Source organism: Ursus maritimus, unplaced genomic scaffold (genome assembly GCF_017311325.1).
Source record: "Ursus maritimus isolate PB19 unplaced genomic scaffold, ASM1731132v1 scaffold_32, whole genome shotgun sequence".
NCBI lineage: Eukaryota > Metazoa > Chordata > Mammalia > Carnivora > Ursidae > Ursus > Ursus maritimus.
In genome coordinates this window covers 15473885-15490441 of record NW_024425786.1, presented here as the reverse complement: position 1 = coordinate 15490441, position 16557 = coordinate 15473885, and the positions used below count along the sequence as shown (strand labels likewise).

At 52.4% G+C, this 16557-nt stretch overlaps 1 protein-coding gene across 3 annotated transcripts in view; it reads left to right on the top strand.

Annotated features, from left to right (window-relative positions):
* The window catches only part of ECE1 (endothelin converting enzyme 1), a 113328-nt gene that overhangs the window by 59400 nt on the left and 37371 nt on the right, over positions 1–16557 (top strand). For all 3 annotated transcript variants that reach the window (XM_040645907.1, XM_040645908.1, XM_040645906.1), the window contains 2 exons: positions 2286–2427; positions 7235–7447. In XM_040645907.1, the coding sequence (XP_040501841.1) occupies positions 2286–2427; positions 7235–7447 (355 nt within the window). The remainder of the gene's footprint in view (positions 1–2285; positions 2428–7234; positions 7448–16557) is intronic.

The following is a 16557-nucleotide window of genomic DNA, read 5'->3' as shown; positions in this document are numbered from 1 at the left end:
TTTCACCTGACTCCCCACACTGGGTGGTGCTCCGCCCCCCCCAGACGCAGATGCGGATGGTGAGGTGTGTCTGCTTCCCCTGGCCTGACGGCTGTGCTCTCTAGCTTCCAAGAGCCAGCACCAGGCGGAGGGGTGCCTGTAAACCAAGGCCCCCCTGCCTCTTTGCCTGTCACCCCCTCTCCCCTGGTGCCGGGCCATGATACGCGGGCATGAGGGCTCTCAGGAGCAGGCAGCCAGTGAGGCAGGCCAGGGACAGGGTGGCAGGAAGAGAGAAATGTCGGTGCTTGCTTCACATCCTCTGGGACTTCTCTGAATAGCAGTTCCCAAGGGGAGCTGTGTGAGAATATGGATGCCGAGGAAAAAGCACTTCATAAACCTGCCAGTGCTGGGGACGTGTTAGCGCTGCCCCAGGCTGACTCTGCACCGGGCCCTCCTGGCCCAGAGTTTTAACTTCACGGCACTGGCATGCTCAGAAGCTGCGTGGCTCACATTTTTTTTTCTTTTTCCCCGTTTCTCACATTTTCAGATCCGTTCTTCAGAAAGGGGTTTTGGGCAGTGGTAGCCTTCCTTCTACCTGACACAGCTGTCTGGGTCCTGGAGCTGCCTGGCTGTCCTCGGAAATACAACTAGGCCCCAAGTTCCTTTTGTTGGTTTTAGAACGCAATATTTTTTTTCCATAAGAAGTTCTCATGTTCCCCTTTCTCTGGTGCGGCAATTCGCAGTCATTTCCTGCCCAGAAATTACGCGGTGATGACCGTGAGGCTGCGCGGCGCCCTTCCCTAAGGTGACTGACCTCAGATCCCCACGTGCCAGCGTGAGGCTCCCTGAAGGCTGGGACCTGGCTCCCGGAGACAGGCACCCCCTCAGCTTTTGAGGGGGGCACTTGCAGTCAGAGTCTGAGTTTCCTCATCTCCCCTGGCAGCTCCCCACTCCCCGCCCTCTGGCAGCTTGGGTCACCCCCTGCATGCTCACACCCCATCAAGCCTTACTCCCTCCACCTTGGACTTTCCAAAGGGGCAAATCCAATCTATGTCCTTCCAGCCCTCCAGAATGAGTCCATGTTCTTTAAAGGGGCTTACAGGGCCCCTTAGGATCTAGGCCTTACCTCCTCTCCCCTTTCCTTCCCCATTCACCTGGCCAGCTCCTACTTATTCCTGAAGACCCAGCCCAGGCATCGCCATCTCCAGGAAAACTTTCCTGACTGGACCCCACCCCACCCTCCACCCCAGTCTGTTCTTTATCTGCCTTCCTGCTGGACTGTGAGCAGCTGAGAGCAAGGGAGTCTGTCTTCCTCTCAGTATTTCCAACATGGCCCTGAGCCGGTGCTCAGCTCTTGGCACATGACCTCGGTGTCACTGAGCCGAGCCCCACCTTCAGCCCCCTCCTGTCCTGTGGCCCTGGCTTTTGCCGGAAGCACCTCTCACAGTGGAGGGGAGCCCAGGGCTGGCCTCTGGTGTGAAGGCCTGGGCTGAGGGCTCTGAGTGCCGTTGGCCAGTGTGTCCCTCCTCAGCCAGGAGGGCCCCGCCACGCCCTCCACTTCCTCTCATTGTGCCTCCCTTCCTGTTTAGCTAGACTGTTAGGCTGGGGACATTTTTCCTCCCTTTGACGACCTGCCTGAACGGAGCTCTCTCTCCATTGCCTCTCCCCTGACATCTCCCAGACATACGTCTCTGATCCCCTGGTGGGCTCCAGAATCAACAGACTTGGGTTCAAATGCCAGCTCTCCCCATTTAGCTGTGTGACGAGAGGCAGGGGCCTCACCTCTGTGAACATTTTTCCTCATCTATAAAAGAGAACCAGTAACACAACCCTCACAGGACCGTAAGGGTGTAATGAGCAAAGGATGTCCGCACTCCTGGGAAGTGTGAGCTGTGGCGTGTCATCCTGGCCTGCTGGTGTGGGGGCTCTGAGAAGAGCCCAGCTGGACGCTCACTGGATGCCTGCAAGTCCAAACATCCTGTTCTTTTTTGAACTCATTACTGGAGAAACAGGGAAAAGCTGTTATTTTTTTTCCTTCCACCCATATCGGGTAACACAAAACACATAAGTCCGGCTGGGTTGAGCTGCTTGAGTCTGTTGTTTAGGAGCTAATCCGAGCTGCTGAGCAGGGTGGCGGTTCCTTTCCTGGATTAGGACCAATTCTGTGGGAACCGGACCACCCCTGAGGCAGGAGGGTGGCCCTGATGGCTCCCCGGGGCCTGGGCCTGCCACGGAGCCCCTTGCTCCTGGGGAAGGGGGGCCCAGGGCTCACGTCCTCCCCACCGCTCCTGCCCCCTTCCCTGCAGGTGAACTTCCGCAGTCCCCGGAGTGGCCAGAGGTGCTGGGCTGCGCGGACCCAGGTGGAGAAGCGGCTGGTGGTGCTGGTGGCGCTTCTGGCGGCAGGACTGGTGGCCTGCTTGGCAGCGCTGGGCGTTCAGTACCAGACAAGTAGGTGCCTCTGTGTTTTATCGTGGGCTTGACTTACCCCTGGGCCAGAGGGCTTCCATGCTTAAGCGACAAGGAGAGAGCGAGGTCCGGCCGGCTCGGTGCTGAGATGGTCTGAGACATGGGAGCTGGATAGCGTGGGTGGTGTAGAGGTTTTGGACATGAGTCCAAACAAACACTGGCCCAGAAATTGATTGTCTTTGTGACCTTGGACAAGTCACTTCATCTCCCAGAGCCTTGTGTCTTATCTCCTGTGAATGGGGAAAATGGTGCCCAATTTGGGGCTGGCCCTGAGGGTTAGAGATAATGTCTATCACATACCCGGTGCCTACTAGGACTTCTTTAATCCTAGCTGTGGGTGCTATCTTTGTTAGGACGTGAGCTGATGAGACTCACAGTCTGACACTGTCCGCCATCCTTAGTTCCAACAAAATAGCAATGATAGCTTCCGTTTACTTAATACTTTCCATGGACCAAATACCACACCTCTTCTTTACAAGCATAATCTCTTTTCCTCCTCACAGCAACCCTATGAGGTGGGGTTACTTTGGGCCCCATTTTACATCTGAGGAAGCTGAGGCCCTGAGACTAGGTGACTTGCTCGAGGTTACGTGGCTGGTGCACAAGGGAGGGGGCAGCTGGATTTCAATGCAGGCTGGCAGGCCCCACCTGCCTTTGTCATCGTGGTGCACCCCAGTGTGTGTTAGAACCCCCAGAAGAGCGGTCCTGCCACGGCCCAGCCGGCCTCATCTGTACACGCTGTAATCACATCTCTGGGTCTGGCCTTGTTTAGCAGTGTGATAGGGACCGGCTGATCATACTGTCCGGAGTCTGGGGCTGGCTCTCTGTGTCCGGCTGAGAGTATCCAGCCGAGTACCTCGTGTAGAGTTGATGTTCAGTAAGCACTTGTGGAACTGGAAAGGGCAGAGCCAAGTTAAACAACAAGGATGGGGGGTCCAGCCAATTCCAGGATTTCTCACACCCTGTGCCCCAATATCTAACTTTCTGATAGCAGGTGGCTGGTGGAGCAGCCTCTGGGGCCTTCGCTCAGGGTCCAACCCCACCAACTGGTCACCTGGTCACTCATCCCATCAGAGAGATTATGACCCTTCCCAGGACCTGGGACCATTCACCCCAGGCTTCACTGAGCCTTCCCCACTGGAGAGTTGCTGGCCTACTTGGGTGACCGTGCTAGACTGGGAGGGGGAAGGAGTTTGAGGGCCTGGAGAGAGGGCAGGACCTCACCTCGGTCATCCTTACATCCGCCTGTGTCAGGCACTCCAGCAGCCAGTGTTGCCCTGAGACTTCCCAGGAGTTCCCGGAAACGAGAAGGGAGCCCCCAAGGGCTAGATCCTAGTGCTCAGGCCCACGGGTGGGGTCCACGGGGACCAGCCTTGCTTGAGCCTCTATCCCGGCCCCTTCTGGGCTGCAGGAGAAGTTTCCCCAGCCTGGACCAGGTTGAAAGGAACTCCCCCCTACCCCGGGTGAGTCTTGGCCAGTGATCTCACGAGCCCTGAGCCAACCCATGTGTCTTCATTAGCTGCCTTGGCCTGGGACAGCAGTGGCCACCCCAGAAATTGACAGTAGCCTCATGACTGTCAGCAGGTGCTGGCATGGGCCACACCTGAGCAAACATCAGGCTAGTTAAAGTTCATTCTCCGATGATTCTGTGAGACCGATCTCAAAGTCATGTCTGGGCCCCTCATCCATATTTACCTACTTTCCTGCTGCACCCCCCGTTTCCAGCAACTTGCAGGTGCTTTACAAACAGCCGCAGTAAAATACACAGATTCTCCCAGAAAATATTCTTAAGTGTCTTACTCAGTGTTGGGGCCCAGCACCGTCCAGACAAGTACCTGTGAACTAAATCTGGGGCGGTTCCTGCTTCTTGACTGGTCATGCACATCCTCAGAGGAAGAAATATTTTCTGCGTCTGCAAGTGGTGACCAAGTGCTGGACAAAGCTCATTTCATTCACTCATTCATTCATTCATTCAGCGCACACATACGGGACCGCTGCTGGGTGCCAAGTACAGTGCTGGGCAGAGGAAACAGGAATGCGAGTAAGGTGCTGGCCCTGCCCTCAAGCTCACGCTCCGGTTGGGGAGGGAGACAGGGAGACAGCCACGACACAGCATAGTCTGCCCTCAGCCCACATCCAGGCAGCCGACCGAGGGGCCCAGTGAGGCACAAGGGTCTGGGGAAGTTTCCCTGAAGAGTTGGAGCCTGGGCCGAATTTTGAAGGTGTTGACCTTGATGTTGAGGAGAGGGGCCTGGAAACAAGTAATTGATCAAATATGTGTTAAGTCCCTCCTGGGTCAGGAATAGCTGGTAAAGGATTTATAAACCGCTAAGCAGTTAAACCACTAAGTATTGCTGAAGCACCACCTCGGTCCCTTGCCCTGTACCTAGCAAAGTGGGGGCTCAGCGACCCATCAGGCCTCTCAGGAGACTGGTTTCTTGTTTTGTTCTTAAACCCAAGTCCCCTGATGATAACCTCAAAAATCACTCAACCCAAATCCCTCCCTGTGGCCCTGTCTTCTGCACACGCACACGCACACTCACGCTGGCACACCATTTCTGACAGGCCTTGTTCCCTGAGGATCACCCTCCTGCAGTCTGTCTCCGGGGCATTCCCTGCAGCCAAGGTTTGGTCAAGCCCAACTTCCTGCAGTTCGTTGTGTAAAAACAATAGGTATTCTTTTCCCTTCCCGAATTGAAGTTCTGTCATAATAGTGAATAGGCTTTTTAAACTACACAGAAATTCTCTTCCCCCACCCCCACCCCCAAGATTCTGGTACATTTCCCCAGTTGGGGAGTGGGCCGTGCAGCCCGGCTGGAGATGGCCTCCTCTAGAGATGCTTTTAAATGGCACCATACCCCTGCCAGTTCCTTTCTGTTTTCATGCCTGCCAGCTCAGAGCTCAGTCATCTGTAATTGTTGTACAGTCTGCTGCAAACTAGTAATCCCCTCAGAATGAGGGGACCTTGATTTCTGTGCTGCTGGGTGGCTCCTCTGAGCCCTTCATCAGCCTGCCAGATGTGCCCGTCATCCGATGGTAAAAAGCCCCCAGGCCACCCCAGCCCGGGCTGATGCTGTGCTCCCCTGCCAGAACCATCATCCTTTCCTCCTTCTGAAGGTTGGCCTGGGGACGTCGGGCCCGGCCACGAAGGCGTCCACCATCACTGTGACATCAGGACTGCTGTGCTTCCTCACTTCTAGATGGGGAAACTGAGGCTCGGGGAGATGAGGTCCCCTGCTCAAGGCCCACAGCCAGAATCAGAAAGCTGGGATCTGAACCCAGGTCTAAGAGCCTCCAGCCCCTGCCCTGCCATACTTCCCCCTGTGCAGTAGGAACGCTGAACTTGCCAGAAGGACCACACCAGCCCCCGATGGGACCGGCAAAGAGGCGGTGAGGGAAAACAGAGGGAACCTGGCCTTGGAGTTGCTGCAGCGGGTCAGAGCTGCTTCAGCCTCAGCTCTCCCACTCGGCCGTGTGGCCGTGCTCCGTTCATGCACACAGAGCCTTGGTCTCCCCCTCTTTAGCCGGGGCATCACACGTGATGTCTGCAGTGAAGCCCGAGTGAGATAATGAACGTGAGTCAAGTCCCTCTTGTTGCCAGTGTAGTCTCTGTCAGCCGAGAGCCCACTGGGCCTGCATTCCTAGTCACGAGGCTGCATCTCCCGCCACCTTGGGCTGGACCACAGTCAAGGCTACCCAGTTTGGTTCCTTTGCTGGAGCCCCCTGACCAACCTTGAGGCAGGGATCCAGCGCCTCTTCTTGCTTCTGGCCTTCCAAGAGCTCTCACTGCCTCTGCCCATGTCCTATGAGAACTGGCTCAGAGGAAGTGGATTCATGGGGGGCACTTGTAGTATTTGGCAGCCCTCCCCACTGCCCACCTGCACCGACTACCATCCCTCCCCAGGGAGGCACCTGATGGATGGGGCCGCCCGGGGCCCACCTGTTATTGCTGGGATAGCCCCCCTTCAGGCCCATAGGAGACAGAGCAGAGAGAGGATGGGGCTTCTACCCCATTGGCCATTGAACAAGCTACTTAGCTTCTCTGTGCCTCAGTTTCCTCATATATAAAAATGGCCTTAAGCAAAATGGTCCGTTCAGTTTGTTTCATTTTTATTTGAGAGGCAGTGAGATAACTCTCCTGCCTTGTACTCAGTCGGAATGATTTTTCAGTTTCTTCTGTTCCTTATAGGCTGTCCTTCGCCCTACGTCCTGGCACCAAATTCTCTGTAGCACCCAATTGTCGTGGACTAAATACAGTCAGTTTATGTTTGCAGAATGACAGGCATTTCTCCTCCGGTTATTTAATGTTTCTTCTAAAATGTCTGTATCTCCAGCTAAATTATTAGCCCTCGAAGGAAAAGGACTATGCCTTTTATATCCCTCACCCCCCCCAACCCACACACAGTCACCACTCAGTGAAGAACCTGGAAGATACTCAGTTATTATTTTGTTGAATGAATGAATGCATGAACAAGTGAATGAATTTGTTGAGCATCAGGGAATAATTTTTAAAAATTAATGAATATTTGTGGAAGGAAGGACTGATTAAGAGAAACACCTTGGTTCTGGGTCCTTTTCAAGCCACAGAAAGCATTTCAGGCAGCTAAACAGAAGTCTTGTTTTACAAGCCAGGAAACTAAATCTATTGAAGTCAATTCTCTGTAGAAGTCTATGACCATCCAGCTCCAAGTCTGTTTGGTCAGGGCTGGGGCGGGGTGGGGCACCCCAGGCCACCTGTACAGCCTTCTCCCTGCCCTTCACTTGGCCTCTTGTCCTTGACCCCTGCCAGGAACCCCTGCAGTGTGCCTCAGTGAGGCCTGCGTCTCAGTGACCAGCTCCATCCTGAGTTCCATGGACCCCACGGTGGACCCCTGCCAGGACTTCTTCACCTATGCCTGTGGTGGCTGGATCAAAGCCAACCCCGTGCCTGATGGCCACTCACGCTGGGGGACCTTCAGCAACCTCTGGGAGCACAACCAAGCCATCATCAAGCACCTCCTCGGTAAGCACCCCACAGGGAGACCCGTGAAGGGGCCGCAGAGGAGAGCGGTCAGCCGGACCCGCCTGGCCAGGCCTGGTGAAAGGAAGAGCTTGACAGAATGGGAAAACAGGGGCTTTGGAGTGGGTGAACCCAGGTTAGCATGTCTGCCCTGTCAGTCATTGTGTGGCCCTGACTAAGTTACTTGTCTCTGGGCCTCAGTCTCTATAAAATGGGACTAATACGCGGGGGTGCAAGGCACAGCATAGGGAGTATGGTCAGCGGTGTTGTAATTGTGTTGTGTGGTGACAGACGCTAGCCACACTTGTGGCAAGCACGGCACAGCGTCCAGACTTGTGCAATCACTGTGTGGTACCCCTGAAGCTGGTATAACATGGTGTGTCAACTAGATGTCAATTAAAAAAATTTTTTATTTAATGGGACTACTACTGCCCAAACTTGAAAGTTTTGAGACGGTGGAGGCCTCATGTAAAGGGTTCTCACGGTGTGTGCGGCACGAGGAGGCACGTAAGCTGCAAGCTGCGGCTCGGTTTGCCCGGCATGGACGGTGAGCTCTGAGAGTTGTGAGCCAAGGGAATCAAGGCTGAGCACACCTGATCAGATTTTGGGGTTGTGAGCGGATGAAAGTGATAATAACAGTTTATCGGAGGGTTGTCCGTTGCAGGCAGGAACACCCCTTGGGCTCGAGGTGATTGGTCTTGCGCGATAAACCATCTAAAGTTCTTCTCTTTGCACCTTGTTAGGCCTTGGGCACCTCTAGTTGACCTTGGTGTTGGTGGTTTTGTCCTTAGATTAGAGCCCCGTGTCTGTCTTGCTTGCAGGGTTATCCCCAGTTACTGTTTGTTGAATTAACGCCTGCCCATTGGGGTGTCAGCTGTGTGAATTCACAGCACCCACCACCACATGTAGAGGTCCCAACTCGAGCCTCTTGGCAGCCAAGACCTTCTCCATCCCTCTCCTGCTGCCCCGGCCCCATCCTGGGACCCTAAATGCTGGGAGAGGCTAGATCATGAAAAGCCATCAATGACAGAACTTAGATTCAACAGATCCTAAGTTTGTAAAAAACCTGCAAGATACTCAAAAGTACGTAAAATATATGAAGATACCCCAAAGGGGACAGATCTTCTCAAAGGGACAAGAAGACTTCCTACAAGACAGGAAGAGATTTCAACCTGACAATCGTGAATTTCAGGCAGCTGTGTCTTTCAGAGGACTGTGGAAATGGGCAAACCGGTTTAGGAGACCTTCCTTTCTTTCCAGCCCCAGCCTGGGGACGGGGAGGGATGTGGCTGCTGGGTGAGACCCGCCCACCATTCTCTCTATTCTCTGCAGCCCAGCCTCGGGCTTGTCTCCCTGAATCATAGCTCGGTGGTACGTGGAGACCAGGGGGACCCAAAAGAACCATGTGTGTCCAGAACAGCAAAGCCCCTGCCTGCTTTATGCTGTCTAGGTGCCTTTGAAAGGGGGCACAGCCTTTCATTTCGGAACTAGAAGCTTAACAGGCAAATATGTCTGGGGCTGCCAGACTAGAACTTGGGGATGTCCCTTCTCCAGCACCTGAAGACAGCCGAGGACTTGGCAGGGACCAACAACCAAAGAGGGAGGACAGTTCAAGTAGGATGACAAGATGGGCCAGAGCCTCTCCTTCAATCACCAGGACCTGGGTTCAAACCCTGCCTCCGCGACTTACTGTGTGATCTTGAGTCAGTGACGTGACCCCTCAGGACTTTTTCTCTCATCAGTAGAGTGGGTACCGGGCCTCCTCCAGGTTATGAAAATAAAATGGGAAAAATGTATTTCAGGTGCGTTGCTTAGGCCTGACATATCGTGCCGGCTGCTGTGTCTGTGATGTTATAGCTATTGTATGGCCATTATTCACCTTTGACCTTTGTGCAGCACTTGACAGTTTACCGAGCTTTTTGTAGATGTCCTCCTGTTTGATCCTGTAGGGCAAGAGCGAGGAAGGTGTCGTTCCTCCCATTTGAAAGATGAGGACACTGAGGTCCAGAGCGGTCCTCAACACACGCTAGCAGGTGGCACAGCTGGGACTTGTCTGACTCTGTCCCGGCCGTGTGTCCTTTCCCCATCTCACTCCACCTCCTTCAGACAGGTGGACACGTACGGCTCCCCTCCTGTCCTGCTGGCAGCGTGCAGCCTGGGGATCTGAGGGCAAGAGGGAAAGAAACTGGTGTTTGTTGAGTGGCTGCTTCTTGCCATGCTCTGTACCAGGCTCTTTCTGTCCACTGCCTCCTTCATCCTCACAACCTCCCCGGGACTTCAGAACTGTTGTTCCCATGTTATAGGAGAAGTAGGTGACGCTGCTGAGGGGACACTACCAGTCCTGAATGGAGAGGGGCCCCAGGGCTGGGGAGCAATTAGCATCGAGAGGGGGTGGAGAAGAAGGGCAGACGGGCCCTCTGACTTCCCAGTCAGGCCCAGGACTGGCCCTTGTGTGTGGTGCCTGCGGATCCTGCTCCAAGGAGGACCTTGGGTCTTTGCCAGGACTGAGTCCATCCCCCTGACCCGCCCCCCAGCTGGCAGGGCCTAGGAGGAGCGGGCTCCAGTCCTGGGCTCTGGCCTTACCTCTGTCCCGTCCTTGAGAGTCAGGGTGTAGGTGGGGAGCTGCGCTGAGCTGCGTACAGAACAGCCAGAACCATGCGTTCGAGCCCCTGCCCCTGGGACCAGGGTCTGCGGGGATCGGGAGGCCGGGCTGCAGGGTTTTGAAGTAAGGCCGCCCTGGCGCGCCAGCTTATCACTCGTGTAGCCTTAGCCAAGTGACCTGGCTCCTCTCCAGCTTACTTTCATTACCTATAAAATGGGGATAATGGTGCCATCAAACGCAAGGTTGCCGTGAGTACTGGCTTGTATGTGCGAGGTCAGCGTGCTTAGCACAGAGCCTGGCACCCAGGAAGGGCTCAGCAAAGCAGAGCCACCCTGCCCGGTGTCCTGAGTAAGCTCCAGTCCTGCCCTCTCCCTGACGAGCTGTGTGACCGCAGACAGACGACCCAGGCTCCTCAGCTCTTCGTCACTAAGGTGGGAACTAGCTCAGAGCATTGAGGGGGACATTCTAAGGATTAGTGAAGTGGTCCAAGAAAGCCTAATTATTGCTTATTTTATTTCTCACAGAGGTACTGCTGTGGACCGAGTTATCAGGGCATATCCATGACCATGCTAGGCTGTTCACTTGTATTATTTTATCAAAGCCATGGATGTATGCCCCACGGTACAGATGAGATTCACAAATACTCACGAAGTGATGAGACTTAGCTGAGATTTAGCCCCAGAGCTGTGGGACCTCAAATTTACAGTCTTTTTCCGTCAGCTCCCCTGAGTCAGATTCACCATGCGGAGGCCACAGAGTGGCCCAGAGCCACAATTTGCCAACCTCCTTTCCCCAGGAGCTGCTTGATTAAGCTCTCCAGTCTAGTGGGATCTGGCCGGGGCCTGATGGGCATAGTAGGTGAGGTCAGCCCCAGGTCATGCTGACCAGGAGCTTCCGCAGAAGGCATATCCTGGAGTCCCCTCCCCACCAGCCTCACTCCTGGGAACTAGTCTAGAAATGGCCCCTCACCTGTGGGCCTTGATACTTGGCACTTTGGCACCTGGAAACCCCTGCAGGGGCAGGAGGCAGGTGAGTGGGCGACAGAAGATGCAGGAACATGGGCCAGTGCATTCCTGGGCTCAAGGCCAGGCTGGTTTCAGCTTCCCCAAGACATAGGAGTCGGCCAGCAGGCCTCGTGGGGGAGGGGGCCTGGAGCTGGTGTGTAGTGTGCAGGAGGGTACCCAGGCTGTCCAAGCTGGCCTGGGTGGGCTTCTCTGGCAGGAGAAGGAATGCTCAGAGTGCCGGCATCACCTGGCCAGGCAGAACAGCTATTACCACCAGCTGGCTGTGGGACCTTGGACGAGCCACTCCTTTCTCTGAACAGTGAATTCACAGGGGCTCCCACAGAGGAAATCCGGGTGGATCTGTCACTGGCGCATTGAACTCTGCCAAGTCCCACCGTGACACCTCCTTGCAGCCCATTGGCTGGGAGGCGCGACCTCGGCTGCACGAGACAGAGATGCCTCACCCAAGACACACTCTGCCTCCCACCCAGGTTGCCGGCTTAGGCTGTCCTCATGGGCCTGGGGGAGGCAAGAGCGTAGAGTCACTTCATCAGGGCAAGGATGCAGCTGGACCTCTCACCCCTAGGCTGGGCCTTCCCTCAGGCTTTCCAGCTCGTGCTCTGACCCCAGACTAACCTGCCGTCTAGACTACCTGCCTCACCCCTTCCGATCCTGCAGGACTTTTCTCAAACCTGCTTCCTCCGTGATGCACTCTGGGGCTACCAAAGGGCTTCTCTAAGCTCGAGCTACAGGTGCATTTTATGTGCCCGTCCTATGTACTATGTTTTCTTTTCTTTTCTTTCCTTTTTTTTTTTTTAAGATTTATTTACTTATTTGAAAGAGAGAGAGAGCACAAGCAGTGGGAGCAGCAGGGAGAGGGAGAAGCAGGCTCCCTGCTGAGCAAGGAGCCTGATGCAGGACTTGATCCCAGGACCCTGGGATCATGACCCGAGCCGAAGTCAGCCGTTTAACTGACTGAGCCACCCAGGCGCCCCTGTGCTATGTTTTCTATTACAATATTAATGCATGCAAAATTAATGCCTGGTTTGTATAATAATTTGAGCATCATGGATTCCACAAGGAATTCGTGGTCTCCCTTCCTTGTACCCCAGCGCCAGTCTGCCGGAGAAATGGAGACAGAATCATTCCATCAGCATTAAATTTGTCCATGTCTGTGACTTGGCGATTAATCACGTCGCCCTGTGCCATCGCTTGTACTTCTTCTGATTTGTTTTCCTAGCAGTTGCTGTCTAACTTCGTTTCTTCTCCCCCTGCACACTGGAAACCCTCTGGACAAGATCTGTGTCCACTGTGCTTTCTCTTCGGTACTGTGTCTGCAGCAGCGTGCCCATCTTACCTGTTTCGGGAAAGGCAGGGGGTGTCCAGGGCTTCTCCGGGGTGGCTGGACTGCTTCAGTGCTACCTCTGGTTTTCCGAGCCAGCCTGCAGGAAAGGAAAGGAGCACAGAGAGCGCTCAGGCCCCTGTCCTGGCCTCAGCCACTCACATGTGTGACCTTGGACACGTTACTCAACCTTTTGCCTATAAATTGGGCATGGTATTACTAGCACTCGCTGGTGGAAACTGTTAGGACAAGATGCCCACACGCAGCTACACCCACACAGAGAAAGCAGTTCCTTCTCTCAGGGACGCCTGAGAATGCTTGGGTTCAAATTCCAGCATGTGGAGTGTTAGCTTTGCCTCCCTAGGCAAGTTCCTTCCTCTCCCTGGACCTCGTTTTCCTTCCCTGTGAAATGGGGTGATAGTGTGACCTCAGGGTGCCGGTGGGACGCTGAGAAGAGCTCAGCCAGGGCTGGGCCTGCGTTACCAGTAATGGTAATGGTCTTATCGTTATTTTCGTTCCTCTGCAGAAGAAGGTGCCTCGTTTATCAGCTCCCCCTCTTCCCCTCACAGGATGGGGCTCCTGAGGCCTGTAACTGCTTGAACTGAGTCTGTGGTTTTATCTGAGACAAGGGCTGGTCTTGCCCTGATGTGGAGTCCCACATGCTCCCGGCCAGATGGTGCTGCTGCAGCACGGGGACTGCAGGATCCCAGGGGGCCCCGTCCCCACAGTCCACCCAGCTGCTGGGGATTTCATTTCCTCCCAGGGAGTGGTGTGGAAGAGGGTGTTCCAATGAAAACTCCCAGAGGAAGAAGTGGGCCGATTAGATGGTATGCTGTCTTTCCTCCTTGGGACTTTGGGGAAGTGACTGAGGAAGTTTCTGGAACTCAGGGGCCCTGGAAGGAAGTAACCCAGGCAATTGGGAGCCCTGTTGTCTGGCTCTGCGCTGCCAAATTACATTCATACCCTGGGGCCCCTGGAAGTGCCACCATATTCAAAATGTGGCCCCTGGCTCAGTCCTGGGAGCTGCACTGTTGATGGCGCCTAGCCTGCTTCCATGGAACCCTCTCCTGGGAAGTAAACACAAGCGGGGAAGTCTCCAAGGAGACCAAGGTTTTCCTCACGAGAAAACTGTATGTGGCTGATTTCACTTTGAATCAAAGCCTCCTCCTCAAACTGATGTGATTGGTATCGTTCCCTGTGGAGCTTCCAGAACATTCCATCATTCATTCCTTCGTTCCAGAATTATGTATTATACGCTGGCTATATGCCAGACATCACTAGGTGCTGGGTTGGCGTGAGGAATAAGGCAGCCTTTCCTTACATTCCAGCCGGGGGGACAGTAAACAAATAAATGAGTAAATAAGTAAGACGGTTGCGAAGAGTTAGGGCTTTGAAACAAGTTGAGTAGGATGCAGGGCCGGGAAGAGAAGAGGCCACCGCAGCCACAGCGGTCTGGGAGGGATGGGCTTTCAGAGCAGGAACACAGGAGCAGAAACTCGAGTTAGTTGTGAGAGAATAGACCTCATGGATGTGGGGGGGAAGTTGACGCCCAGCAGGAGGACGGGGAACACAGTGGCAGGAATGCGGGAGCACGGGGGAGAGGGGCAGGATGCAGACGGGAGCTGGAGGCCCAGATCGAGGGCAGTGTTGCTCAGCCTTTTTTCATTATTGCCCCCTCCCTGAAATTCTTTTCTGTTTTACTTTATTTTTTTTAATTCGATTTATTTAAAGAAATAAAAACAGTTCACCCATTTCTCTCACCCCCCACCCACCAACTCTGGCAACCACTCATCTGTTCTCCATATCTATGAGTTGGTTTTTGTTTTATATATATATATATGTATATATGTATGTATGTATGTATAAATTACACATATAAGAGAGATTATACAGTATTTGTCTTTCTCTGTCTAACTTCCTTCACTTAGCACCATATCTTCGCAGTTTATCCATGTTGTCACAAATGGCAAGATTTCTTTTTTTTAATGGACGAATAATATTCTTCTGTGTGTGTGTGTGTCTGTGTGTCTGTGTGTGTGTGTGTATGTCTCTACGTCACATTTTCTTTATCCATTCATCCATCAATGGGTACTTAGGTTGGTTCAATATCTTGGCTGTTATAAATACTGCTGCAGTGAATGTGGGGGTCCAGATAAGTTTTCGAGTTTGTGTTTTTGTTTTCTTTGGGTAAATACTCAGGGGTGGAATTACAGGATCATAGGGTAGTTCTAGTTTTAATTTGTTGAAGTGCCTCCATACTGCTTTCCATAGTGGCTGTGCAATTTACATTCCCGCCAACACTGCACAAGGATTTCTTTTTCTCTCCAGCCTCGCCAACATCTGTTCCTTGTCTTTTTGATACGAGCCATTCTAACAGGTGTGGGGTGATATCTCACTGTGGTTTTGGTTTACATTTCCTGATGACTAATGATAACAGAGCATCTTTTCATGTACCTGTTGGCCGTCTGTCTTCTTTGGAAAAATGGCTGTTCAGATCGTCTGCCCATCTTTTAATTAGATTTTTTTTCTTTGCTGTTGAGTTGTAGGAGTTCCTTATGTATTGTGGATACTAGCCCCTTATCAAACGTATGATTTGTAAATATTTTCTCCCACTCAGTAGGTTGTCTTTTCATTTTGTTGATGGTTTCCTTTGTTGTGCAGATGCTTTTTAGTTTGATGTAGTCCCTCTTTTTTATTTTTGCTTCCGTTGCTTTTGATTTTGGTGTCAGGTTCAAAAAGTCATCAGCAAGAGCGATGTCAAGGAGCTCACCACCTATGTCTTCTAGGAGTTTTATGGTTTGAGGTCTGATGTTCCAGTCTTTAACCCAGTTTGAGTTCATTTTTGTGTACGGCATGAGATAGTGGTCCAGTTTCATTCTTTTTCGTGAGGCTGTCCAGTTTTCCCAAAGGCTTACTGAAGAGACTTTGCCTTCTCTGGCATAGATTCTTGGCTCCTGTGTCATAAATTAATTTGCAATATATGCATGAGTTTCTTTCTTTCTGTCCTATTCCATTGATCTCTGTGTCTGTTTTTATGCCAATGCCATAGTGTCTTAATTACTGTAGCTTTGTGGGGCGCCTGGGTGGCTCAGTCAGTTAAGCGGCTGCCTTCGGCTCAGGTCATGATCCCAGGGTCCTGGGATTGAGCCCCACATTGGGCTTCCTGCTCCGTGGGGACTCTGCTTCTCCCTCTCCCCCTGCTCATGCTCTCTCTCTCAAATAAATAAAATCTTTTTAAAAAATTCCTATAGCTTTGTAATATAGCTTGAAGTCAGGGAGTGTGATGCCTCCAGCTTTGTTCTTCTTTCTTAAGATCGCTATGCCTAGGGGTGCCTGGGTGGCTCAGTTGGTTAAGTGCCTGACTTCTGCTCAGGTGGTGATCTCAGGGTCCTGGGATCGACACCCTGCCCCCCATGTCGAGCCCTGCATCGGGCTCCATGTTCAGCGGAGAGTCTGCTTGTCCTTCTGCCCCTCCCTCAGCTCATGCTCTGTCTCTCAAATAAATAAGTAAAATCTTAAAAAAAAAAAAAAAAAAAAGATTGCCATGGTTATCAGGGTCTTCTATGGTTCCACACAAATTTTAGTATTTTTTGTCCTATTTCTTTTTTTTTTAAGATTTTATTTATTTGAGAGTGAGTGCAGGGGGAGGGGCAGAGGCAGAGGGAGAAGCAGACTCCCCACTGAGCAGGGAGCCGACAACGATGTGGGGCTCAATTCCAGGACCCTGAGATCATGACCTGAGCCGAAGGCAGATGCTTAACCAACTGAGCCGCCCAGGTGCCCCTGTTTATTTCTATAAAAAATGCCATTGGAATTTTGATAAGTATTGCAGTGAATTTGTACATTGTTTCGGGTAGTATAGACATTTTAACAGTATTACATCTTCCAATCCAAGAGCACAGACTATCTTTCCATTTATGTGTCTTCTCCAGTTTCTTTCACTAATATCTTGTAGTTTTCAATATACAGGTCTTTCACCTCCTTGGTTAAATTTATTCCTAGGTATTTTATTCTTTCTGATGTAATTATAAATGGGATTGTTTTCTTCATTTCTCGTTTTGATAGTTCATTATTTGTGTATAGAAATACAACAGATTTTTGTGTATTGACTTTATATCTTGCAGCTTTACTGGATTTGTTATATAGTTCTGACAGGTTTTCGTTG